At 39.7% G+C, this 27,964-nt stretch overlaps 2 protein-coding genes across 7 annotated transcripts in view; one reads left to right on the top strand and one right to left on the bottom strand.

The window, feature by feature from the left end:
- The window catches only part of lrrk2 (leucine-rich repeat kinase 2), a 53,318-nt gene extending 34,774 nt beyond the window's left edge, over positions 1-18,544 (top strand). Inside the window, exons 36-53 of one of the 6 annotated variants that reach the window (XR_009788620.1) lie at positions 203-394; positions 485-631; positions 2,437-2,549; positions 2,622-2,812; positions 3,554-3,714; positions 4,421-4,591; positions 5,472-5,572; positions 6,180-6,398; positions 7,320-7,513; positions 8,757-8,829; positions 9,140-9,327; positions 9,467-9,613; positions 10,105-10,349; positions 11,556-11,624; positions 11,697-11,833; positions 12,914-13,309; positions 17,215-17,414; positions 18,149-18,544. Coding sequence is in view for 4 of the 6 variants with exons in the window: in XM_061773963.1 (XP_061629947.1) it covers positions 203-394; positions 485-631; positions 2,437-2,549; positions 2,622-2,812; positions 3,554-3,714; positions 4,421-4,591; positions 5,472-5,572; positions 6,180-6,398; positions 7,320-7,513; positions 8,757-8,829; positions 9,140-9,327; positions 9,467-9,613; positions 10,105-10,349; positions 11,556-11,624; positions 11,697-11,824 (2,339 nt within the window). In the remaining 2 variants the exon portion in view is untranslated. Of the gene's footprint in view, positions 1-202; positions 395-484; positions 632-2,436; positions 2,550-2,621; positions 2,813-3,553; positions 3,715-4,420; positions 4,592-5,471; positions 5,573-6,179; positions 6,399-7,181; positions 7,238-7,319; positions 7,514-8,756; positions 8,830-9,139; positions 9,392-9,466; positions 9,614-10,104; positions 10,350-11,555; positions 11,625-11,696; positions 11,834-11,948; positions 12,302-12,913; positions 13,629-17,214; positions 17,415-18,148 lie in introns of those variants that run through there. The other 5 variants (XM_061773963.1, XM_061773962.1, XM_061773964.1 and 2 more) reach the window with 5 other exon arrangements.
- slc6a15 (solute carrier family 6 member 15) overlaps positions 13,768-27,964 on the bottom strand; it is a 28,830-nt gene continuing 14,633 nt past the window's right edge. Inside the window, exons 5-12 of the mRNA XM_061773966.1 lie at positions 26,695-26,876; positions 22,297-22,407; positions 20,865-21,106; positions 20,302-20,491; positions 19,237-19,429; positions 18,756-18,915; positions 17,232-17,394; positions 13,768-16,014 (exon numbers count right to left, since the gene is read on the bottom strand). Of these exons, the coding sequence (XP_061629950.1) occupies positions 15,634-16,014; positions 17,232-17,394; positions 18,756-18,915; positions 19,237-19,429; positions 20,302-20,491; positions 20,865-21,106; positions 22,297-22,407; positions 26,695-26,876 (1,622 nt within the window). The 3' untranslated portion in view covers positions 13,768-15,633. The remainder of the gene's footprint in view (positions 16,015-17,231; positions 17,395-18,755; positions 18,916-19,236; positions 19,430-20,301; positions 20,492-20,864; positions 21,107-22,296; positions 22,408-26,694; positions 26,877-27,964) is intronic.

The raw sequence follows: 27,964 nt of genomic DNA, 5'->3' as shown, positions 1-27,964 counted from the left end.
CTTTCACAAACAAGATTTTCTGTTTTTTAGCAACTATTTCATATTTAAATCTGGTTTCTGTTGTATTTTTGGGTGTCATTTAATTTCCTTTGCACCTGTCTGTCCTTTTGTTCTCTTTCCAATATGTTTAATATTAAATACAGAGTAGTAATGTTCTGATATCATTTATGATTGTATTTGTTCTTGATTTGTTCCTCGCCAGGCCGGGTGCTCCTGGGCCAGGTAGTGGACCAGGTGGACTCGCTGCTGGAGGAGTGGTTCCCTGGCCTGCTGAGCACGGACGTGCACGGCAGCGGAGAGGCGCTCCTTAAGAAGTGGGCTCTCTACAGCTTCCAGGACGGACACGAGTGGCGCAAGATGCTGCTGGAGGATCTCTTTGCCTATTTCGACCAGGGTGCGGTCAGCGGAGCATTAAAAAAAACAAAACATAACAATCATGACACAAAAAGTGTAAGACTAAGAGTGAGAGTGTCTATCTCTTCAGACTTTCTTCTGGTGAACCCAGAAGACCCTCGCTGCACCGTTCCCCTCTCTCAGGTCGCGCCGGATGTGGTCCTCAGTGACCAGCCTGCTGGGACCATCCTAGAGAGTGATGAGCTCCACGTGGATCTCTCCAAAACCAACCTCCTCGGTGAGAAATGATACTTGATAATTACATTACCGGTAATATTAATAATGGAAAGAAATATTTTTTTATTTTTTTCCTGAACTTAATGTTTTGTATTTTTAACTTTTTTTTTGTGACCCCAAGTGGTTTATTTTCTTCTGCCTAACCTATCTATTTTATGCACCACATTTTATATAAAGAATTTACATTTTTACAGTTTCATCTTTGTAAATTTTAAATTAAATGACATTTTAAAAATATACACTTTTACAGTCATATAGTCATTTTAAATTAAATAAAAATAACAAATTGAGTACAAATTGATTTTTATATACAGATATAGTTTTGCAGGCAGCATATATAATTAAAATAAAAAATATATTTAAATAATACTCATTTTTATTGGCGTAGCAACAGTAAATTAAATACATTTTACAAATACAAAATACAAATACATTTTTATACCTATATTATAATCTATGAATTTTAAATAAAACAATATGAAAATTAAACAAATTATACAGACATTTATTTTTACAACTTTTACTATGTATTCATAAGGGAATGCAGTGAATGGGGGGGGGGGGGGGGGGGGAGAATTAAAAAAGGTAAAACAATACACACTTTATAAGGAATTTAAAAAACCTAAAATGAAAAAAAAAGTAACAAAAAATACATTGTATTGGTTCGATCTATAATAATTTTCAAATAAATACATTTTATTTAATATATCATATACAGATTACAGGTAACACTCATTTTAAATTAAATGAAGCTAAGGAATTAAATACAAAGTTACTTTTATATATAGAATAATAGGGGGCATGGTGAACGACTGGTTAGCACATCTGCCTCACAGTTCTGAGGATCCGGGTTCAAATCCGGCCCCGCCTGTGTGGACTTTGCATGTTTTCCCCGTGCCTGTGTGAGTTTTCTCCGGGTACTCAGGTTTCCTCCTACATCCCCAAAACATGGTAGGTTGGTTGATTGACGACTCTAAATTGTCCATAGGTGTGAATGTTTGTTTGTCTAAGTGTGCCATGTGATTGGCAGGCGACCATTTCAGGGTGTACCCCGCCTCTCGCCCAGAGTCAGCTGGGATAGGCTCCAGCACTCCCAACGACCCTAGTGAGGATAAGGATAAAATGGATGAATAGATATAGAATTTTATTTACATTGACGTTTTAAAAATGTAATAAAAAACTTAATGCACATTTTTATAGTTGTCATTTTAATGAATTAAAAATAAATACATATTTTTATGAATGGGTTTTTTCTGTCTGTACTGTGCAATTTTTTTAAATAAGAAAATAAATACATTTTTTGCAATGTATAAATTTTTGCATATATATATTTTTAAAGGCAATGTGTGTGGTGAAGGAAATAAAATATATTAAGACTGTTAAAACTGTAAAAAAAAAAATATATATATATATATATACAGGCACACTCTTTTATTGGCATCATCTATAATCATTTTAATAGAATTTCTGTATTAAATTAAAAAAAACTACAATACAAATGTATTTTTATATACAGATGGATGTTTACAGGCAACATCTGTAGTCTTTTGAAATACTTTTTTCAAACACTAAATAAAATGTATAAACCCGTATAAAACCATTTTTTAAATTTTACATTCTCTTAATTTTATTTTTTTATACAATACAGTGCTAGTTTTTATTTTTTCTTCTGGGAGGCTGAAACAGATTAAGGGCATTTCAAGTAATTTCAAAGGGGAAAACTGATTTGTGATAGGAGTGAATTGAGTTACAAGCTTTAAATTATACTTGTAAGTCAAAGTACCACTGTTTGTGTTGCGTTAACAGGAAACGGCGGCTTTGGCACGGTGTACCGAGGCGTCTACAAGAATGAGGAAGTGGCTGTCAAGTTATTCAACAAGCACGCGTCTGAACTTTACATCCACAGACTCCTCAGACAGGTACGTGTGCCGTGATTACCCAGAATGCATCATGGGACATTCAGACCCTCTTTTTCTGTAATCCATCCCCAGGAGCTGGTGGTGCTGGGTCGCCTGCGCCACCCCAGTCTGGTGGGCCTGCTGGCGGCGGGCTCGGCTCCGCACGTCCTGGTCATGGAGCTCGCCATGCTGGGCTCCCTGGACTCCCTGTTCCAGCACAAGAAAGGAAGCCTGAATAGGAAACTCATGCACAGGATCGCTCTGCACGTGGCCGACGGACTGCGGTAAGATGGCGTGATCCGCCTCTTGAGTGCCCCTTTCACAGACAAACTAAATGATTGCACCACAAGGTGGCGCTTGGAGGTCATATTTGGAAAAACTGTTACGTTTGAGACGAGCTGGAATGGCGCATGACCAGAGAGAACCAATCACAAGTGTCAGCTTTAGGAGGAAGTGATGTGGGAAAAAAACCTGAGCTTTTGCAACTGTATTTCAAATGTAACTCAAGATTAGGTCAAGGAAATGTCTAAAAATAACTTATTTAATTACACATTTTCTCCCAGCATGTAATGAATTGCAATTACGCACATTTTGTAATTAAATCACGTAACCTCTTTAAATGTAATTACCTACTCCCCAACACTGGCCGTAACATAAAACCAGGTAATTATTGGCCTTTGCCTTTGATACAGAACTCAGTGGAGGCAGAACAGTGCCACAACCATGCACACTTCACACCGATATACTACAAAATTAGCCATAATGCAAGTGTGGCAATAATCTGCCTTTGCCCTTTTACACAGAACCCAGCGAAGACACAGAGATCCTGCAAAATCAGTCGTAACAGAAGACCCTTTCACACAGATATCCGACAACAGTAGCTGTAAAGGAAGACACAACATTTATTCTGACTTTTACATAGAACTCAGTGATTGCAGGATTATGCCACAACTCACACTTTCACATTGAGATTCTGCACAATTAGCCGTAACAGAAGACTCGATAGTTATCTGCTGCTCTGTCAGGTACCTGCACTCGGCCATGATCATCTACCGCGACCTGAAGCCTCACAACGTGCTCCTGTTCAACCTGAAGACGGATGCCGACGTCATCGCCAAGATCACCGACTACGGCATCGCTCAGTATTGCTGCAGCATGGGGGTCCGCAGCTCGGAGGGCACGCCGGGTTAGAGCACACACACTTTGACACCGTCCAGCCCATAAATACAGTCAACCCCAATTTGTTGCCGTGGATACGTTCTAGACCAGTGATTCCCAACCACTGTGCCGAGCGAGCTCTTCTGGTGTGCCGTGGGAAATGATCAAATTTAACTTAATTGGTCAAAATATTATTTTTTTTACAACAAATAATGTATCTTTGTTCATCTGTCTATCCCAGCGGTAAATATAAAGACAGAAGAAATAAATGCTCTTCTATTAGATGGCAGAAAGTGTATAATTGACTTGTGTATCCACTTTTTGTCACATTTTTGTTTGTTGCTGTGCCGTGAGATTTTTCAAATATTAAATATGTGCCTTGGCTCAATAAAGGTTGGGAATCACTGTTCTAGACTCACCCATATACAGAGACCATTAAAAAAAGTTTTTTTGTTTTTTTTAAATAGTTTTACCCCTCGCACACATTTTACACCCCAAAAAATATTACAAGCATGAAACGTACAGAAAATACAGTACATATAACATCGCTGTCAGTTGGAAACCTCCTACCTGTATGTCTAAATTTGGTTAAGTCCCTTTTTTTTTTCTCCACAAATCTGTCATGTTACAATGGTATAATGGAACAATGGAACATACCCACTCTACGTTCCACAAAAAAACTTAGCAATTTTAGGTGAACCGCGATAGAGGCTAATTGTAAAGCTGTTGTACAGGTTTCCGCGCACCAGAGGTAGCCAGAGGGAACGTAACGTACAACCAACAGGCCGACGTCTTCTCGTTCGGGCTGCTTCTCTACGACCTGCTGACGGGCGGCGAGCGCATCTGTGACGGCATCAAGTTCCCCAGCGAGTTTGACGAGGTGGCCGTGCAGGGAACGCTACCAGGTAAAGAAAAAACAAACTAATTCCAATTCAAATTATTTTAAGGAAATAGATAATCTTCCCATTGAAAGTTTTATTGTCTTTCGTTTTCTGTATTTATCTTCTATTGCTTTTTTCTCTTCTTTCACACATTTTCTTTTATGTATTATGTAGTTTTTATTTTATTGATTTTGTCATTTCTTTTTTTATTTATTTTGTTTTATTTAGTGTTTAAAATTAATTTTATTAGATTTCTTTTACTTTTTTCCCTTTGTTTTTTCCTATTTATTTTCAGTTTTTTGTTTCCTTTATTTTGTATTTTATTTATGTTTTCCTTTTTTTGTTCTCAGGGGTTTTATTTTTGTATTCTTTATTTTCTTTATTGATTTTCTATTATTTCATTGCATTTAGTTACATTTTTTACTATTAACTTTAATTTCTTTTACTTTTTCCCAATCATTTATTCAACATTTTTTTCATTAATTTCTTTTATCATTTGTTTTTTTTCTTCAATGTGTGTAACTCAGCTAAACTTTGTAGTGTTCGGTGGGAACAATATCAGATATTGTCAGCTTTACAGTGAGTACGGAAAAAGTATTCAGACCCCCTTAAAATGTTCACTCTTTGTGATGCTGAGCAAAGGGTGTGGTTATTTAGAGTATTGCCATGTGATATTTCAATTTACACATTTTTTTTTTATATACTGTCAGTATGGGGTGCTGTGTGTACATTCATGAGGAAAATAATGAATTTAAATGATTTTAGCAAATGGCTGCAATATGATAAAGAGTGAAACATTTAAGGGGGTATGTATACTTTCTGTACCCACTGTATGTACATTTCCAGTTACCCGCACTACGACCTAACAGCATAAATGGTATCCACAATAATGTATTTTATGTAGATCCGGTAAAGCACTACGGCTGCTCCCCTTGGCCTGGTTTCCAGGCTTTGATGAAGGAATGTCTGAGGGTTAATCCTCATGATCGACCCACGTCTGCACAGGTGAGGACCCTTAAAAAACCTTTGAGATACAGTGCTCTCCGCTATATCGCAGTTTATCGTTTTTTTTAATGGGTTTTTAGTCTACAGGAAAGTCTGAATTTAGAGTTCCTCACCTATAGTGTAGTTCTACTTTATGACGCAACATGCCAGGCAGCATTGAGCTCAACTGGAAAAGATGCAGCATCACAGTGAGAAAGAAGAAGCTGCAGATAAGGTCAACTACTAAGCTTGAATAATGTTCATTGTTCCCACAGAGCAGAGCAAATATATGCCTGTTTAAATGTATCGATTCTCCGTGTGTGTGTGTTAACGTAGCAGTTGTTTGAGCGTTTATAATTACCGTACCAATGATGCTAATTACCTTTAGCCTATCTATGGCATTTTGCATAATATGTTACCTTGAAGCTGGCGGACTTCCGTAAGACAAAATGATGTGGTTAGTTTGAACATTTTGGTGTTTAAAAATACAATGTTTAATTCTCTTTTGTTTTATGTGTCAGTTTTACAGTCAACTTCAATGTACGTTCTATGGCCTCGCTATATCGCAGACTTTCACCTATCGTGGGTGAACCCCCGCGATAACCGAGGTTTCGCTGTGCACATTCAGCGAAATGTGTGTTGTGGTCAGGTGTTCGCCAAGCTCAACTCGGGCGAGATTTTGTGTCTGATGAGGGAGCTACCGCTGCCCAGGCCCGTAAACGCCGAGTGCGTGGCCGTGGGCTCGACTCTGAGCGCTCGCACGGCCTGGCTGGGAGGAGGCAGCGGCACCCAGAGGACGGGATCCGTCACTGTCGTGGACCTGGACTCCAACGACGTCACCACGCAGGTACCGTTCGCACACCTCGGAACCACACCGGCAATAAACGATTGACTGCAAAGGTTTTGGTTTGTTCCTTGGCTTCATCTGTTTTTATTTTATTTTTCTGTTTTAGTTTCCTTTTTAGATACATTTCTCTTCAATATTTTTTTATGTATTCTAATTATTGATTTTCCATGATTACTTAATTTTTGAAAAATATATTTTTTTGTTTGTTTTTTGTTAATGTTTTCATGTAGTTATTCTTTAATTTGTTTAACCACAATTAACCATAATCCATTGTAAACATTTCTTTTCCTCTTTTTTATTCCTTAGATTATGTATATATTGTCTTTCATTTATATTTGTTCTTTATGTATTTTTTTAAATTCACTTTTTGTAACTTTCTATTTAAATTTTTTGTATTATTTCTTTATTTTATAATTTGTACATTTTATAATTTATTTTCCTTATTTTCTATTATGTATTATTTTATGCATGTATTTTGCTTTATACATTTTCTGTTTTTACTTTACAATTTTTCCAAACATTTTTCCTTTATTTTCATTTTTTTTTTTTTTAAATCTGGCATGTTTCTTTTTCTTATTTCTTCTATTGTTTTCTTAATTCTTGAAAAAAAAGTTGTATTTTTTTCTTTTCTACATTATTACTTAATGTTTAACTTTGTTTTTGTAATTTCTTTCATTTTGTTATTTTATCTTAATTCTTAGTTCATTCAGTTTATTTTCTGTATTTAAATTCCTTTTTTGTCTTTGTATTTTTTCCCCCTTTTTTTTCTCCAAAATTCTTCAGATAAATTTGCCTGTGGCATTCCATAAAGTATGATGAAAACTACAGAACAGGAAATGGTGCTTCTTGTTACTACTTTTATCATATATTTATTGAAAACATTTTTTATTAACTTTGAATGTATGAAACTTGTCCAATCAGGTGATCGACACCAGTCCCGTTCTGTGCTTGGTGATGGTGCAGATCCCCGGCGAGGCTTCTGATTGGCTGGTGGCCGGCATGCAGTCCGGCTCGCTGGTGGTCCTCAGCAGCGAGGACGCGTCCACGTGGTACCGCTTGAACAACGTCACTGATGCAGTCACCTCCCTATACTTCCACGTAAACCACCCACGCCTGTGAGTACCAACAAAACTAACTCCAGAAATCTATTGATTTTAAAATATCGGACTATCCAAGATGAGAAACCTAGTGATTCTGAATGGATGACAAGAAAACAATTGATTTTGAATATATCACCACCCAAAATGGCAGACCTATTATATTTGGCTATCTGACCATCTACAACCCCAATTCCAATGAACTTGGGACGTTGTGTTATACATAAATAAAAACAGAATACAATGATTTGCAAATCATGTTCGACCTATATTTAATTGAATACACTACAAAGACGAGATATTTAATGTTCAAACTGATCAACTTTATTGTTTTTAGCAAATAAAAAGCCGCTTACATGCAGTGATTTCTCCAGATTCCCTGAACCTTTTGATGAAATTATGGGCCCTAGATGATGAAATCCCTAAATTCCTTGCCATTGTACGTTGAGGAACATTGTCCTTAAACTGTGCGACTATTTTCTCACGCACTTGTTCACACAGAGGTGAACCTCGCCCCATCTTTGCTTGTGAATGACTGAGCAATTCAGGGAAGCTCCTTTTATAGCAGGTCATGGCACCCACCTGTTCCCAATTAGCCTGATCACCTGTGAGATGTTCCAAACAGGTGTTTGATGAGCATTCATCAACTTTCTCAGTCTTTTTGGCCACCTGTCCCAGCTTTTTTGGAACGTGTTGCCGCCATAAAATTCTAAGTTAATGATTATTTGCTAAAAATAATAAAGTTGATCAGTTTGAACATTGAATATCTTGTCTTTGTAGCGTATTCAATTAAATATAGGTTGAACATGATTTGCAAATCATTGTACTCTGTTTTTATTTATGTTTAACAAAACGTCCCAACTTCATTGGAATTGGGGTTGTAAGACGAGAGACCTACAGATTTTCAATAAATGACCGAGCAAGACAGGAAACTTATTAATTTTTAATATAAGACCGTCCAAAAAAAAATAAAACTTCTGATTTTGAATACATAACCACCCGAGATGAGAATCCTGTTGTTTTTAACATATGGCTATCCAAGATGGGGACTCTACAGTATGGGTTTTGAATATATGACATCCAAGACAAGAAACCTATTGCTTTTTAATGTATGACTCTCTAAGAGTGTCAAAAAAAAAAGGTACAAATGTTTAACCATTGTGCTTCCATCTTTCAGGTATAATCACTGTATATATCCGCAAGAACCATATTGATTTTTAAGAACGCTTTCTCCTATTTGATTTTGTATTTTTTTTTTTAGGCAAAGAAAGAGCTACTTGCTGGTTGGCACAGCTGACGGCCTTCTCACCATTTACGAGGATTCTGCACTCAAGGTTTGAATATGAATCCACTTCCAAAAACATCTCTTTCTGTTGTTTCCTAATAACATTCTGGCTTTTCTCCCAGTAACGTTTCAACTCTAGGTCACTTCCTGGCTCTTCTCCTTTTTCACATTACGGTTCTTCTCTCCGTATTATTCCAGCTCGACTCCCAGTAATATTCCGGCTCTTTTCCATTAAAAGGGGGACTCTTCGCCTTCCCAGCTCTCCCGCCTGTATCATTCTGACTCATCTATCCATAAAATTCCACCTCCAGATCTTCTCTCTTTAACATTGCAATCCTTTTCTTGTAACATTCCGCCAGGATTGTGGTCAGCCGGTGAAATCCGTGGTCCTGGGCACGGTCAACACTCCTGTGGTCTGCATGGGCACGTCGTCGTACTCTCCGGACGGTCGCAGCGTTTGGACCGGCTGCGGTACCAGGATCCTGTCCTTCAGCGCCGACTACGATGTGAGCCGGAACATCGACACCCGGAACGTCGTCACGCTCCCGTCAGTCCAGAACGCTCCACACACATCCGCTGTGTTCGCGACACGTGCTAGTACTCACACTCTGGTGAAAGCAGAAGTACCAATTTGTACTTGCTTCCGTCCCACCACTGTCCACCGTAACAGTACTTGCGTTCCATAGGCAGCAGCCGCGCGGCGAGGCCAGCGTGTGGCGCATGGCGGTGGATAAGTACGTGTACCTCAGCAAAGCCGGCATGGCCACCGTGGAGGTTTGGGACAAGAGGAGCGAGCGCATGGTGGACTGCATTGACTGCGCACAAATCATTCGGTAAAGCAAGCAAGAAGCCCAATGATTTTGAATCACATGGCCGCGCAACGAGTTGGAACTTCAAATGAATTCTTTTATTTTGAATATACAACCACGAATGAATAAGCATTCGCAACAAGACCCCTATTCATTTTGAATATCGTCACCCATGGCAGGAATACTTTTGATTTTGGATAGATTCTATGACCATCCAAGATGAGCAACCAATTGATTTTGCATACATGACCTGTCAAACTAGTTAACGTTCAAGATCAGACATAAAAATATATGACCAGCCAAGACGAGAAACCTATAGATTTTGAATATATAAGCATCCATGACATTGATCATTTTGAATTGGCAGAGGTCAGAACAAATTTGTCACCGCTCGTTTTCGTTCGATCATCTTCAAACGCTATTGATTTTGAACACAAGCCACCCGAGTATCCCTATTGATTTTGAGCGCCAGTCAAAACCCTAACACGCACCCGCGCTCTCTCCCCTCCTCGTAGACACGAGTGCGGCCCCGGAGGAGGGGGCCACTCCGGCGAGGCGGACGCGACCGCCGACGGCTCTCCGTCCTGGGCCCGGTGGGCGCGGGTCAAGTCCCTGCTGGTGGCGCCGGACTCGGCCACGCTGTGGGTGGGCACCCGAGAGGGCCACCTGCTGCTTCTGGAGCTCGGCAACAAGCACCACGCTCTGCAGGTCATCCCACCGCGATGCCACTCGCTGCAATGCATTGCCTCTGCATTCATAGGTGAACATTATTATTATTATTATTATTATATAGTTCTACTAATATATATTATTATATACATTTGACAAAAAAGTTCCTTGTCTTTCAAGACATTTTACTCCGTCATACTTTTCACTTATTCACACCGAATACAGTGGCGCCTGGACATACAAACTTCATTTGTTTAATTTGTAATTTGACCACGTTCCAAACACTTTTATCTCAAATCCTCTTTCTCCCGTGAAATGAATGGAAACGTCATTAATCCGTTTCAGCCTCTCCAAAAAAATCAGTGTTTTATTGAAAAATGTAGCACTCTATATAATATTGTACTTTATAATGACATAATTAAATGGAATATAAAATACACTTTTTTGGTCACACTTTGCATCAATTCAATGGCCATTGTGCTGCTCCTACTGGTTTGCCCGTCTTGGCCACGTGGGGGCAGTATAAGACGGACAGACTGATATACTGTAACTGGAGAAGGTCTCAGCTCCTCAGTATGGCGCTAACGTTTGTTGTTCTTTGTAGGTGATAAAGAATACATTCCCCTGTTATGGTTATATCACCGAGACATAGATGTTATGAGCCTGTTAACCCATCAATGGAGTTGCCCAGTATGTTTTAGCCTTAATGTAGCACCCTTAGTTATGTGTTTTTACACAATTATACACAATTGTCTTATGTTTAGTTTGACAGTTAACGTCAACTGGGAGTATCAGTAATGAATTGCTTACTAATTCTGTCTCCCAAAATGCTGAGAATTGAGGTGCACCATTTGCCACCGTACAGCGCTTGTCTCTCAAGTTTGCGCTCGTAAGTCAAAGCAAAAATGGTCGCATCTTGGAAGAGTCAAGTCACTCATATTTTAAGGCACCAATGTAATTCTCCAATTTCCACAATTTTTGCAATTTAAATTCCCATATTAAGAGAGATTCCATATATTTATCTCATCCTTCCACATTTCTTGACCAAATCATTCCATCTTCTCACTGTTCAGCCCATTCAGGACATTTATACACCTATTTTAAGTTTTCCCAAATTCCTACATTTCCACATTAAAATTCCCAAATTAAGAGCTATTTTACACAGTCACGTCCTCCATCCACATTTCTTGACAGATTCAAACCATTACAACTTCCAAGTCCCACATTCCACATTCCCAACAATTCAATGAACTCTTCAGCATTCATACGCATTTTGCATATTTGATCTCATTATCAGAGACTCTAAACTGGAAGAACGTGGTGCTGGTGTTGGGCAGAAGACTAACGCAGGAGAAGAGCGAGTGGGGTGAGTGAGGATGGATGATGGTTGTCGGGATTTCAGTGTTGGCTCCCTTCGAGTGTGGACTTGTTTCGCCAGACGCGCAGTCGGTGCTGATGGTGTGGAACAGCACGCTGCCCTCAGAGGCCAAAGACTTGAACAAACACGGTGAGAGGAGAGAACACATCGCGGCCAGGATGAGAGAACAGCTGCACAACCACGACTGAACATGCAGGGTGAGTTATTTCTTATTTAATTTAATTTGTGCCTCAATATTCTTTTTTTTTTTATAAAAACAATTTTACTTTTGATGTAAATTACAATTTGTCTAAATGTAACTTTCTTTTCCAGAACGTTGATGGGAAAGGGATTCACTTGACCGCAGCGATTTCTTTTGAGTGAAAGAGGAATCCTAAAATTCTGAACAAATCCAAAATCCTAAAAATATTGAGGAGTCATTCTGGACTAAATGAAGACAAGAGAGATTGATTTTAAAGGGACACAAGTGCTGAACATCAGGGCCCACGACCAACGACAGCTTAGTTTTTTTTTTTTTAACATTTCCATTGATTTAAAACCCCCCCAAAACATTAGCATTAGCCACCATGCTAATCACGTCAGCAATGACAGAAAATGGATGGATGGAATTTCAAGTCGTGAACGTCACTCAAATGATTGACTTAATAAACACTACACTATTTTTATTAGAATGGTCTCGTCCCCATCTATGGTTGTCATCGCACTTTTTTCAAGTGTAAAAAATAACTTCACCACTGTTAAATATAACTGAAGTAAAATAACTCACTCAGGGGCGGGCAAAGTATGGTCCGCTCAGTTCTTTACTCCGACCCACTGAGTATTTACGCTCAACGGTCTTCTAATATTTCTTGCATTCGTTTAGCCATTTTTCTCTAAAATGGGTTTATTAAAATGTATTCATGAACTTATGTCATTAAATAATTGCTTAGGTGATTTATTGTAAAGGATAAAGTAAAATAAATAATGCTAAAACAAACACGTTTACATGTATATTTATCATTTTGAAAGAATGTTTTAATATATTGTAAGTAAAATAAATGAGTAGAATAGTTTTATAGAAACATTTATTGTTGTTAAAGTGTAACTGTAGTATATTAAATAATTGGTTTCTATATTTCAAATAGACATTTAACTTATTTTAAGTGTATTAAAGGTACCCTATTTTTCCAAACCAACTTTTTCTAGTATTCGGGATGTAATACTGTCTCTATGGAATTAAAATAAAAAAATCCACGCATTCCTGAGTTCCAGACGTTTTTGCTTTATGCCCCCGGCAGGGTCACCTATAGGCAAACAGGTCCTAGGTGAGGGTCCAGACAAAGTATGGCTCAAAGACCCCCTATGACAATAAAACTATTGAAGCACGCTTTCCCTTGCCTGGACCCGGGTCACCGGGACCCCCCGTTGGAGCCAGGCCTGGAGGTGGGTCTCATTGGCGACCAATCTGCATGGGCTAGGCACAGCCCAAAAAGGCAACATGGGTTTCCCTTCCCATGGGCTCACTACCTGTGGAAGGGGACGAGGGGGTCGGGTGCTGTGTGAGCTGGGCGGCGGCCAAAAGCTGCTGTGCGAGGTCGAGAAATTCCGACTGGACATAATCGGGCTGACCTTGGCCTCCAGTACCAGTCTTCTCCAGAGGGGCTGGACTCGCTTTCACTCTGGAGTTGCCCAAGGTGAGACGCCGAGCACGTTAGATGTATTATAATAATATAGGAAATAAGCGTATTAGAAATGTATATTGTAAATGTTAAAATCAACAATTGTGATATATTAGCAATAAGTGTATTAAAAATGTTTGTAAATGTTAAAATCAACAATTGTTATATATACACACATTTATATATATGTATAAATAATTGTTAACTTTTAAATGTTAAATGAAGTGAACAAATGTGTACAATAGTTATATACATTTTTGAGTTTTAATTGTATTTATGGTACATTATGATCAAATATATAAATGTTTTAATTTAAAAAATGACTGAATCGTTATCCATGTGGCCTCTATTTTTGTTTTTTAAATTTATGTAAATAAACTATTGCATGTTTTATTACTGCATTCACATTTTAACTTTGCATACTGGTTTGAACTCCCATCATCCAAAATCAATAGAGGCTGAGTCTCTTTGTGTTTTTGGATCATATTTAATGTTGAATGTAGAAGAGGAGGAAGAGGGGAAAGACATTTCTCTGCTGCATGGTTTCAAACTATTTACAAGGACGAGGACTCGGCCCTCACAAACACATTAGTAAAAAAAAACAATGACGTTAATGATTTCATGACTGAACCTTACAAACACTAATCCAAATAAGGCAGATAAATATATTTATATATTTACAGAATACCGTTAACTATACAGACATGGCGTATTCTATAAATGACATCGTCGGACAATCGTGGGACTTTATCAATGTACACGTTTGCGCGCGTGCGTGTACACCTTCTTGCAGACTGCTTCCTCTTTGCGTAGGCTCGGTGGCACGTCCACCTTATTGCTCACACACTCTTTTTCAGCAGCAAGGAGGGGGGATTTGAAAGATCGAGTAAGTGGCGTCGGGGGTATGAATGTGCGGTGGGAAACGCTCACCAGAAACTACATTAGGTACACCGAATGAATTCCAATACAAAATTGCTTGAAGTGTTCCTTTTTTCCCGCCATTTCTTCCTCTCTCGAGGTAAAAATGGAGGAAATAATGGCACACCTGGGATGCACTCGTCTCGGCCTTTCATATGACGTATGACTCCGGGGGGGTTTATGGATTGATTTTTGACCTAGTAAACTTTGAATTAGAAGAGGGTCGGGTAACCTAAGGCTTGTGGGCCATATGCGGGGCCCCATAGAGCATTTGATGCTAATTGCATGGCAATTCTCTATAAACAAATATGAAAATGTTGTCCCATACCTGATCTCTATGTTGAATGTCAAGTGTTTTTGAAGTTAACAGTTTTCATATTTTCAATATTTAGTTTCACAATCTCAAGATTGACAAAATAGATCTGGAAAACGCTCAAGACCTTTAACATGACGCTTGTGTCAATGTGGTTTGTCAGTAATACATTTAATATAGGTCAGGATGGGCAACCTACGGCTGCATTTTTGACATTTTCAGGCAAAAACATGCTTTTATTACATCATTTCAACCTAAGACCTGTGGGCCTTTACACGGCCCACTGAAGCATTTGATGCAATTCTAAAAGCCCAGAGAAATTGTCATAAAAGCATTTAACCTACAAATGCTACGAGCACTGTAAACAATATACATTTGTTCAATGGCTACATGGACAAAGTCAGAGCTCCATCCAAATAATTTTGTCAGTTTGGTGAGTGATTTTTGTTCGCTACTCGCAAATTCAACGACAACAAATTCACCTCTTCACTGATCTTTTTTTTTTTTTTTGGGTGGGTGGGTGGGGACTATCCTCGGTTAGTCGCTAAAAAACTCGCCTAATCACTGTTTCGGTGCCCTCTCTGAAACTCGCTAAGTTTCCGCAAAAGCCCTGTCCAATAGAAAAAGTGCTTTGGCGCCCTCTTATGGCATCTTGGTGGTGACGAACTATGCTGAACAGAAGGGAGATGTTACCATTAGACGCGCCAAAACCCTGTGGAAAAGGAGTGCATTGGAGCCATTTTGTGATATTTTGGTGCCAAGGAACTATGTCGAAGTGAGGGGAGGAGCTTTTATTAGATGTCAAAGCTTTGAATAATTGAAAAGTAGGGCTTTGGCACCATCTCGTAGCATCTATAGGCAATTGTAAACCTTTCTCAGGGGGCATCAATTACTCAGTTTTCCGCTATTCCCAGTCGGGCTCGGTCCCTGATGGTGTACTTAATGAATTGACCTGTGTGTCTATTCCCACCCCTTGCTTGGTTGTTTTAACATGTTAAGGTTCAGAGACGACAAAGAAGAAATGATAAAAAATAAAGCAGCTAGGCTGTTTAACAAGGAGTATGCGATACACACACACGGACGACTAGACGGGAAGAAGGGGGGCGCTCTACAAGTCCGACTCTGGCATGTCCGGCACGTCGGCCATCAGGTAGCCGATAACGTGCAGACCGTTGGACGCGGCGTCCGCGTCGCTACCCCCGCCGCTCGGCTTGCGGTAGATGCCGTTGGCGGGCATGGGCGAGGGCGCCTCGCTGGGCGCGGCCTTGCCGTGAAGGAGGCTGGCGGCGTCGCCCTCGCAGGGCGCGCCGCTCTCCTGAATGATGCGCCCCTTCTTGTAGGACACGGCCGAGATGCCGGCGGTGCCGTCGTTGATCACGTTGAAGTAGCGCAGCGCGAAGACCACTGGCACGGGCAGCACCGCCACGAGCACCAGGGAGATGCACACTGCCACGCCCCACGGAGGGAAGCCCAGCTTCTGCTCCTTGGCCTGCAACACACGCCACGCTTAGTGTTATGTTAGTACAGAAGAGAAATGGTGACAAACAAGCATTGAATATGTAAGGCTTGTAATGTAGCGTATGGGAGAGTATGTAATGCTTATTTCTCTACAGTGTTTATTTTGTTCTGTGACCACTCTCAACTCAAATCATCCTGAACCATTGAAATGAATGGGAGTGCCATAAGTCCATTCCAGCCTCCCTTAAAACACGAGCAAAAATATTTTGTGTATCACGATTTCATACATTCTTTGTGTGGAGCCACCAGGGGACAGTACAATACGTACGTGTATATGCACAAGAGGGTCACAATTGCTCAATAATATGCTGCAGTAATATTCATTATTTGTCACAGAGGATAATGAATACAAGCCTTTTGAGGATTGTTATACAGTAAGCCCTTGACTGCGGGGGTTAGGTTCCGGACCACCCCTGCATTAAGTGAAATCTGTGAAGTAGCAACCACATACCTTTTGATTATTTATACATATTTTAAAGCTGTATGACCCTCCCAAGACCACAAAAACCTGCATTCAAAATCCCGCAATTTAGAGCATTATGCATATGAAATGAAAAAAAATCTGCCATGCACTAAATCCGCAATAGGTGAACCGCGATATAGCGAGGGAAAACTGTCTATATGTGATGCTGCGCCATTGGTGTTCAACTATCCATTGCTCTGTTTATAACACCGCTGCATTGATGCTCCTTTCGTTAGCCCATCTATGGCATTTTGCATTGTGTGTTGTGTAGCATGAAGCTAGCGGGCTTTCGTCCGACAAAGTGATGTGGTTTGGACAAAATGCTCTTTGTTTTATGTTCATTTTGACCGTGAACTTCAACTGGGAAATGTGATTGTTTCTGCTTTTGGTCAAAAGATGCAAAAATAAATAAAAAGAGTCTGTAAAATTATGGATAAATCAAAATTTAAAAAAGAAAATCGTAGTATTAGAAGTTTTACTAAAAATGAAAATGTTTAGATTTTTTTTTTTTCTTTGGGTCAAAAAATGACATTGTAAAATCTAAAAAGGATAAAAATGACAAAATGATTCTCACAGCCACAAGGCGGCACATTTACACCGTTTTTGGGGATTTCTGCAGTTACAGCCCTGAATTCTTTGAGCATTTGGGATGGACGGCAGTTTCCTGTGTGTGAGGATTCTGATTCTGTTGTTGGGATGTGAACGCAGACGCCGCGGCGACTGACCTCCTCCTGGATCCAGGCACTGTAGCCGGGCGGCGTTATGATGAGCTGGATGAAGCTGGAGCCCAGCAGCAGCAGCAGCAGGATGGGCGTGATGTACTTCCACATGTAGTAGTAGAAGCGGTATGGCGTGAAGCCCAACATGTCCTTCAGGTCCTCGAAGAACCTGACACAAATGCAACAAAGGTGAGGTAGCGAAGCATGTGCTCCAAAATGGACATTTTGGATTTAAACCGAGGAAAAAGATGAACGTTTTCAAACAAAGTATTAAAAATGTGAGACATACTGTATAATCAAACTAAACTAAAATCCAGCGAGGCTGGATTTGAACCCGGGTGCTCAGAACTGTGAGGCAGATGTGATAACCAGTCGCCTACTGTGCCATCTATATGTACATTTGAATTCTTAAAAAATTTATGTTATTAAATAATTAATTGATTACACAAGGACTAAAAAAAATGTTTAATAAACTTAGCTATTTAAAAAAAAAACGTTCACCACATTTGAAATATTTGCATTTTTCATTCATTTTATTACATAATTGTTTAATTATCATTAAACTAATTTAACCATTTTACATATCTTCATACACATTTAACAGTGGGGCAAAAATGTAGTCAGCCACCAATTGTGCAAGTTCTCCCACTTAAAATGATGAGAGAGGCCTGTGATTTTTATCATGGGTATACCTCACCTATGAGAAACAAAATGAGGGGGGGAAAAAAATTCAGAAAATCACATCGACTGATTTTTAAAGAATTAGCAAATTGTGGTGGACAATAAGTATTTGGTCAATAACAACAGTTCATCTCAATACTTTATATACCCGTTGTTGGCAATGACAGGAGGTCAAACGTTTTTATAAGTCTTCGAGGTTTTCACACACTGTTGCTGGTATTTTGGCCCATTCCTTCCTGCAGATCTCCTCTAGAGCAGTGATGTTTTGGGGCTGTCGCTGGGGAACACAGACTTTCAACTCCCTCCAAAGATTTTCTATGGGGTTGAGATCTGGAGACTGGCTAGGCCACTCCAGGACCTTGAAATGCTTGTTACGAAGCCACTCCTTCGTTGCCCGGGCGGTGTGTTTGGGATCATTGTCATGCTGGGGAGGAGACCCCGGGGACGACCCAGGACACGCTGGAGAGACTACATCCATCGGCTGGCCTGGGAACGCCTCGGGATCCCCCCGGAAGAGATGGATGAAGTGGCGGGGGAGAGGGAAGTCTGGCCGTCCCCGCTAAAGCTACTGCGACCCGACCCGGATAAAATGGATAGATGGATGGAGAATGAACGAGATTTTTTCCATGTTTTCCCCACTCCTAGCTTTCTTTTTTCCATCTGTCTATTAAAAAGTAGATGTGACCTTTGAGCACAAGTTTGCCCACACCTGTTCCAGTTCATCCATGTCCACTAATTGCCCCAAAAGACACGATGTGGACAAAAGCATTGGAACGCCTAGCGGAAGTCAAAAGTGCTCTCTTCTTCCCTTTCAAATACTTTTGAAGTAGTAAACGAGCGAGCACGTACTTGTCGATGCCGTAGAACCAGGCGATGGCCAAGTTCTCCAGGATGACCACGATGAGCAGCGGCAGCGTGGCCGAGTAGTCGTCGAACATGGTCACGAAGTAGTTGCCCGAGCGCTGCACGAACACCAGACCGATGAGGAAGGCCAGCACGCAGCAACCCACTGCGCCATGACGACAGGGTCAGAACATTAAGAACAGTTTTTGTTTTTTTTAGGTATCTGTACTTGTATACATTTTTGTTCCCTACATTTGAAAATGGCTATCTCTACGTTCTACTCTGTACTTTGTCAATACAGTATACGTATGTTGTATATAATTGACAGTATAAAAGATTTTTACTTAAGTACATTTCTGTTTGTACTTTATAACTTTTACTTCCATCAAGGACTTGTACTTCTTTTTTTACACAACTGTAATTCTTACTTCAGTACAGCATGTGAGTACTTTTGCAACCTCCAGATATAAATGAATGTTTTTCTGACCGGTCAGGAGCTCCTTGCGCACTTTGAAGGTGTCGATGAGCGGCGTGAGGATGCCCTCGATGGTGCCGAACATGCTGCCCAGGCCCAAATTGACCAGCATGAGGAAGAACATCACCGACCAGAAGGGAGAGGCAGGAAAGTGCGTCATGGCCTCCGTGAAGGCGATGAACGCCAGGCCTGTGCCCTGCTCCGCCTGGTGGACGAGGGAGAGGAGATATGTGATGGGTATACCCGGTGGATGGTAGCAACTTTAGTTTTAAGATTACTACAGTTTTTCTTGGAAAGAATACAACTTGTTTTAGGGAAAATATGATTCATTCTCTGGAAGACTTTTTAACTCAGATTCCAATTCGGAGTTTATAAAAAATCTGACTTCATTCACTGTAAAACAAATAAATAAATTCTCAAAAAGTCTCTTACACCCCCAAAAAAACATGACTTAAAATAAATCCCCCCCACACCTCCTCAAAAAGACACTTTCTTTTGAGGAATAAATAAAACTACAGTATTCTCTTATGATTAAGATTTATATTTTTTACATTTTTATTTTTAAAAATTACACATTTATTTTTGGAAGATCTAAAATACTTATTTTAAAATGTTTTTTAAAATGTATTCTCATAATATTCAGATTTTCTGCTGAGAAAAAAAACATCACAAAAACATCTTCACTATCATAATTTCTTTTTGAAAAATATGATTATACTTTTTTTAGGGAAAAGTTGACTTTATTCTCAAGAAAACTGCTTTTTCCTCATAATATTGTGACTTCTGTAAAAATAAAGACTTGATAAAAAATATGAATATTCTTAGAATAGTATTGAATTTGACAGACTTTTTTTCAAAAATTGTAACGAGAAAAATTATGACTTTATTCTCATACGACTACTTCTTTCCTAAAAAAAAAAATAAAAAAAATACTACTATTGTAGTAATATGACATTTTTCGCATACAAAAATCTTGACTTTATTCTCATAATATTCTGACATTTTTTCCTCTGGAAATGTTTTCTTCTTTATGTGATGTATTAGTGGGTGTGGCTACGGTGGCATCTGTCGCCGTACCTTGTTGAGCTCGTCCTCGATGTTGCAGGAGTCCAGTCCGAGTTTGGCGAAGTTGTCCTTGACACGTTTGATGTCGTCAATCATTTGACGGTAGTCGTCCACACTCATCCTGTGACTGAGGTTGATGTGGTTGGGGATCAGGTTGGCGTCGATGCCGTTGCCCAGCAGATCTGCAATCCTGTTGCTGTTGCTAAAAAAAAAAAAAGAACAACAAAAATACACTTATACAGTTGAAAAGTTTTCAAAACAGAACAAAATGTGAGGTGGCAAATCATCTGCTTCAGGGTCAAAAGTGTAACAAAAAGGTAACCACTGATTCAAAAAAACAGATGTCACGTGTGATGATTCTTTGATGATTTGCTTTTTTTATTGAATTCATTTTCTTGCTCATATATTCTATTGCTCAGTGCAGCCACACCAATTCCTTCCTTCATGGCAGAAAGTTGCACTTCCAGTGCTATTGTTCATGACACACCTTTCCCGATATGGGCTTTACTTCCTTCTGACTTTACTTCAATTTTGTGGCCTAATTCGCCAACAAACGTGAGGAGACGGTGACTCACAGCGCCACACATCTGCCGTTCATGATGTTGGCCTTGAAGCCGAGTACGGCGAACACCACCAGGGTGGCCAGCACGGACGTGAAGAAGTTGATGAAGGACACCAGCACGGCATCAAAGTGGCAGTTGTTGTTGCGCTTGTTGTAGCTGGAGAAGGCGATGACGCCGCCAAAGCCCAGGCCCAGCGCGAAGAACACCTGCGTGGCCGCCTCGCGCCACACCTTGGCCTCCAGCATGATCTCCAGCTGGGACACACACACACGGGGATGTGATGGTGAGCTAACTCATGATATGAAATGGAAAAGTGTCTGTGTAAGAAGGAGAATTAGGGCTACACTGAAAAATGAGAATTAAAAAAATTATAATAATCATTTTTAAATATGTAATTTAATAATAATATGTATTCTTGTAAGATAAAATAAAGCTTCAATATCGTGATATTAACTTATTTTTCAAGAAAAATAACTTTATTCTTAGTCCTATGAGTAATACTTTAATTCCAGAAAAACAGACTATACTTGCAATACTTTTTTTCTGGGAAAAAAGCGACTTTATTCTTGTAAGATTAGTACTTTTTTCAAGAACAATTACATTTTAGGGGGAAAATGTGACAATTCTTGTAAAATTAGTACTTTTATCCCCAGGAATTGAACCTGTTCAACAATTATACCTTTTTCCACATGAAAAATGAAAAAATATGACTACTCTTGTAATTTATTCTTCAAATTAATTACTTTATATTTGTATGATTTGTACTTTTTATTTCCAAAAAATTAATTGAACTCTTAAAATTATGACTTTTTATATCTGTAAATTCCCTTAACATTACACTTTTTTTACTTCTTTCTTTATCTAAAAAAAAAGGCTATTGGCTATTGTAAGATTACAAGTTTTTCTGGAATGAAATAATGAAATCATTACACTAAATCAAGCATTAGAAAATAAATGTGATTTTTGTGAGGGCCCCTCTGGATTACTTATTCTGCAGATGATTGATCAGATTACATGGCATTGTCTTGTGTGTGTGTGTGAGCTACACAAGAGGGCGGTAGAGCGCCACAAAAGCCTTTGTTATTCTGTCAACCAGTCCTGTGAGTTATGTTCAAATTAGCTCTTGTTTCCATGGCGATGGAAGGTGCTGCAGCATCCGCAGCCTTATGATTGGTGTGTTACTGCTGAGATGTCAACCACTCACAGCACACAGACATTTTTTTTTTTTTTAGTCCAGACAGTTTTTTTTCCCTTCACATTTTTTTTATGCACTACGTCTATTTGTACTGAAAGAACTATCATTTCAAAAGCTCATTAGTCTGCTATAAGCAGATCATTTCATCATTTTACCAGGAAAACTCAAAAGTGATGTCTTAATGCTCACTGTTGAAGTTACCAAGAGAGTCAAGAGCAAAGACAGATTGATTGCAACACCACGCTGTACCTTGGGCGTGAACATGTGGCGAATCCCGTCCATGGAGCCCTCCAGGAGCAGCGAGCGCACCAGGAAGCAGATCAGCACCACGTATGGGAACAACGAGCTGAAGTACATCACCTGAAGGCGCAAGCACAGCGTACATTACTAAAGCATACAAAGAAAGCAACAAAGGAGCTTCAAATTGAGTCGTAATCCAACAAAATCTCGAAGACTAGTTTGTCTAGAAAGAAGCCCTTGGAAAATGGGCAAAATTACCCCATAAACCACTTCAAACCAAAATGGTGAACTGTGTCTGTTTGGGCATGGCTTCATGAGACTTCTTTGTGGATCTACTCACGATAGACATGCCCACCAAATATCATGTTGCTAAGCAGTGATGCCAGTAACGCGTTAACTCTAATATGACCCACTTTTACAGTAACGAGTAATGTATCGCATTACTATTTCCAAACCGATAATCAGATTCCAGTTACTTATCCTAGTCACTGTACATTAGGGTGAGTCACCCAAGTAAAGTCAAGGCACTTCAGTTTGCTGAAGGAGATTGCTTTAGTGGCCAATCGGCAGGAAGATACGCCCGCAACCCCTTCAGTCGGTAAGTCGTTTGGTAATACAACGGAAATGACCGGAAAAAAACACCCTACAGTCAAGAGTTAAATGAAAATAGAATAAACGGGCAACACAAATACCACACGACAAGGCGGGTAAGTCACACACACACACACACATTCTAATACTATGGGGCAACACAAACAATAATAAGTAAGCAATTAACGTCATTTACTGTGTACAAAAAAACTCAAATGTTGCGGGTGCTATTTTCGTGGACGTACCTGAACGACTTCAATGAATGTAAGCTCTTGAACTTGTTCATATTTTGGGGCGAACGTGGAAGAGAACGTAGTGTATTTCTGCCTGATGAACATTATTGTGAACGCGCTCATTCTGCTGTCCGCTAATGGTTCTTGAGCGGCAATTCGTTTTCGTTCAAGAGTTCCCGATAGGTTTCCAGGAGAAAACCTGGCTAAACATGCATGAAGTAACTTGTAATCTCAGTTAGTTACTTTTAAAGTAATCCGATTACTTTATCAAGGTAACTGTTGCTAAGTGAAATTGATTATGGAGGCTCAATTTTCCCCAAACATTTAGGAGCTGTACTGAACCAATAGTGAGTCGCCAAACTTTGCTGCCATGCTCTGACCACATGCAATAACGAAAACGCAAATGTTTCATATTTAAGCGTCGCCCATCTGTCTATTATTCGTGCGACAAATTTGTGAGCAATCTGGACAAAATCTCTAGGATGAGCTTTATTTTTAAAGGAGCCCTGTAAGATTTACGAACTATTCTTCTTGGCTGAACCATCATGCCCCCCCGTCTCCCCTGTCCCCACCATTTCTGACAATCAAGCCAAGCCGATAGAGCGACTGTAACCATGGCAACCAGATCCCTTTCACGCCCACCCACACTCACACGAGGATATTCCTTGCAAAAAAAAAAAAGTCTTTGTGCACACAGGAGGAGGAGAGGCGCCATTAATATTCTTTTGTCCTCAAACTTGCAGCACGCCTGGGAAGGCTACTCCAGGGAAAGTTTGGACACATACCTCCCCCAAAACCTGTCAAGACACACCAGGTAAAACATCCACATATATACTGCATATGGTGTATTTAGAGATTATTTCCACTGTCCTTCCTCAATTACTGCAGTGACAACACTAAAATAGACCAGAGTGGCAGCGGGAGATAGCAGCTTGACAATGGCGGTGGCCACAGTATCGGCCACTTCAAGCCACCGAGGCCAAACGGGGATGGTCTGACGCCACAAATCAAGATGGCAGAAATTTCAGCACCTCTACTATTCAGGGCATCCATCTTGTTTTGTCTATGCCCGCCACGTTGGACGGGGGGCACAAACAGCAAGAAAGGTGCCGTGCTAAAACCACAGCTCGTGACGATGCTCAGACAGTCTTTCTTAAACTCAAATTTAAGAGTAAGGTCCTAGTTCTCACCTAAAATGCTAAAGCAAAATGTTAGTTGACACTTCACGTTTCAATCAAAAGTTCTTTGGTTTATCATTCCAAAACTACCCACCAAATGTCGTCAAAATCCGTTCATAACTTTTTGAGTGATGTCAATGTTTACAAGAAACGATTTGGAGGAAACATTTATTTGCATGTTTTGAGTGGTGTCAGTGTTTTGAAAAAAACTTATACCGGTCCAGTATCTGGAGCCATGATCAAAAGTTGGGGGACATTCTGAACCTACCCACCAAATTTTGTCAAAACTTGTCCTTAACTATTTAATTTTTTAAAAATTATTAATTTACCTTTATTTATTAAAATTTTCTATTCTTTGGAAGGGACGCAGCCAAGAAATAATTTCATTGCATGTTTTTTTTTTACTGTTCGCATTAAAATTAATGTTTTGAATCTTGATTTTTTTTTTTGTTAGTTACATGTGTATTTCTGACATATGTTTCAAACAATATCTGGACTATGAGTGAATAAATCCTTTCTTGATTCCAGACCCAGATCATGGTCAAAAGTAGATTTTCCCAAGCAAGGCTCAATATAAGCGGATTCACATCGCAATTTGCGAGTCAAAATTTCCATTTTGTGCCTCATAAAACACATTGAAAAGTCCAACTGCGAGCTTCGCTGGGCTGAACGCGCTTACGTCACTTACGCTAGGGAAGCAGGAGGTGGAATCGAAGCTATTTGGTTGACAGCGCGGGAAGATGGCGACGATAAATGAAGAGAGACAGAAAATGGTGAAAGTGTGGCAGTATTTCAGGTTGAAATGCAAGGTGAGCACCGTGACGTGTCATGGCTGTAACAGTAATCTTGCTCTCAGCATGAAGCCGTCCGTGTAGGACCTGAGACAAGGTAAAATGAACAGTGCAAATCAGTGAGATTAATGTTAATGTACCTTACTAACATAAGGTTAGCCTTGCGGAGTGCTAGGACTCTGTTAATTATACCTACTGTCGGATTTGTGGCTTGTTTATTGCGATGGTGACAAGTACAGTATGCCCACGACAATAATTACTTCATACAGGGTACTTTGAAGTTTTGGTCAGTGTAGGCACTAGGCATTGTGGGACATTATGGCCAATGCAGTACTGTAAGTGGCTACATTTTGAGTCGTGGGTGAAAAATGTAGCAAAGGTGGTTTTAAGGGTAAAATGGGTCATGTACCCAAAGAGAGGAGAGTTGTTCTTGACAAATGAAGGAAATAGATTGGTAATTTTGTTAGTTGTATCATTGTTTCACAAATGATAAAGAGAATCCGGAACTGGATCCCGTGAACTGAAGCCAAAAGTGATTTTTCATAATTGTAATAAATTCATGTTGCGGTCATTAAATGATTAGTGACACATATGGGTACATCATTAGCGCACGCTGTAGTTGAGGCGTGACAAAAGAAGAGGAGATCAAACCAAATTCAAACGTCAAAAGCATCAAAGCTTTCCTCCCGTAAGATTAAATGCTCTGCCCATTTTTTCCAATTAGCTCCAATTTGACCCCAGAAAGTCCAGCGGATAATGCTTGTCATATGATAAGTAATGGAAAATAAGGAGGTATGCTAAGGTCTTAATCCTTCCGGATGCTAGTCACGTTACTGTCAGCTTTGATGCTGGATGTCAGCGCAGGTAGGCAAGCTTAAGTATGAATCTCTCCAGGAAAATCACGAGTCACCAAGAGACACATCTTTTACGCTTCAACCACGGAATATTACCACTTTATTCTCATAACATTACAACTTAAAAAAAATCTTACCACTTAATTCTCACAGCATTGCATCATTTCACGATTACGTAATATTAGCGAATTCATTCTTTATTGTTCTTTTTATAAGAATTCTTAATTCTCTGGAACTTATTTTTTTTTTACTATTATGACTTAATTTTCATAAGATTACAACTTTCTTCCCTGAAGTATTACATTTTTATTGTCACATTATTGTGACATTGTAACTTTTCGGGGGTCATACTAAGACTTTGTTCTCGTAGTATTATAATATTTTGTCAAGATATTATAATTGGATTCTCATAACATTGCAACTTTTTGGTAATACAAAATGGAGTTTTTTTTGCAATAGTGCAAGTTTATTTTCGGATCAAAACAACATTTTTGTAATATTCTGACTTTATTGGTAACTGAGCAGAAATGAGCTATCTGAGTGCGTGTTTGTAGACAAGGCATCCATACAGTTAGCACTCCGTAAGCTTCCGTCTTAACATGAGCTAACGAGGTGTGAGAGGATTTTCCAAACACTTTGCAAGAAACGGCCTTTTGTTTTATGCAGCCAGTTCCCAATATCCGACGCTATATTTAAACCGGCTATGTAGGGAGAGACCTTTCCTCCATTTCCCTCCAAGAACAGCAGAAGCTTAGCTTACCTTTCCGGAGGACTGGATGCCCTTGATCATGGCGAGGCAGACCATGGACCAAGCGGCCAGCAGGCACAGCGTCATCTTCCAGTTGAGTCCTCCGCTCTCGGAGATGCTGTCGGAGATGTCAAGGGCCTCGCGGTACCAGTAGTAGGTGGTGGCCGAGCTCTTCTCGCACTCAGGCACCACATCTGTACAGTGGTTTTGTAGCATCATATTTTTCATCTAATAATGTTGATACTTTTTTCACATTATATTACAACTTTGTTGTGCAATTAGATTTATTCTCGTACTTAAAAAAAACGATACAATATTTTGATATATTTTATAACAGTTTTTCCTTGTCACATTTTCTTCCCAATATTATGACTTAATGCACAGGACATGGAAATTGTTTTTGTAATATTGAGACTTGATTATCATAATATTAAATTGTTTTTGTAATATTAGACTTTATTCTTATAATATTGTACATACTTGGTAATATGACTTTATTCCTGTAAAAAAAATAATGAATCAATGACGATATTCTTGTAACATTCCAACTTTTTGGGGTAATATTTTCTATTTATTTGCATAGCCTTACAAATTTATAATATTTGTGACTTTATTCTTGTAAAACTTCAACATTTTGGGGGTAATTAATTATTATTTAATTAAAAAATACTTTAATAATATTTGGGGTAATAATATATTGGGACTAGATGGTCATAATGTAATTTTTAATTCCCGTGTTATTACAACCTTTTTTTGTGAATATTGCGACTTTATTCTCAGAACATTAAGTCATTTCCGTAATATGAATTTATTGTCCATCCATCCATCCATTTTCTACCGCTTATCCGAGGTCGGGTCGCGGGGGCAGTAGCTTTAGCAGGGATGCCCAGACTTCCCTCTCCCCAGCCACTTCATCCATCTCTTCCGGGGGGATCCCGAGGCGTTCCCAGGCCAGCCGAAGGATGTAGTCTCTCCAGCGTGTCCTGGGTCGTCCCCGGGGTCTCCTCCCGGTGGGACGTGCCAGGAACACCTCACCAGGGAGGCTTCCGGGAAGCATCCGAATCAGATGCCCCAGTCACCTTATCTGGCTCCTCTCGATGTGAAGGAGCAGCGACTCTACTCTGAGATCCTCCCGGATGACCGAGCTTCTCACCCTATCTCTAAGGGAGTGCCCGGACACCCTGCGGAGGAAACTCATTTCAGCCGTTTGTATCCTGGATCTTGTTCTTTCGGTCCCCACAGCTCGTGACCATAGGTGGGGGTAGGAACGTAGATGGACCGC

Source organism: Phyllopteryx taeniolatus, chromosome 5, assembly GCF_024500385.1.
Source record: "Phyllopteryx taeniolatus isolate TA_2022b chromosome 5, UOR_Ptae_1.2, whole genome shotgun sequence".
Taxonomy (NCBI): Eukaryota; Metazoa; Chordata; class Actinopteri; order Syngnathiformes; family Syngnathidae; genus Phyllopteryx; species Phyllopteryx taeniolatus.
Note: the sequence above shows the minus strand (reverse complement) of the source record. Positions and strands in the feature narration are given on the sequence as shown.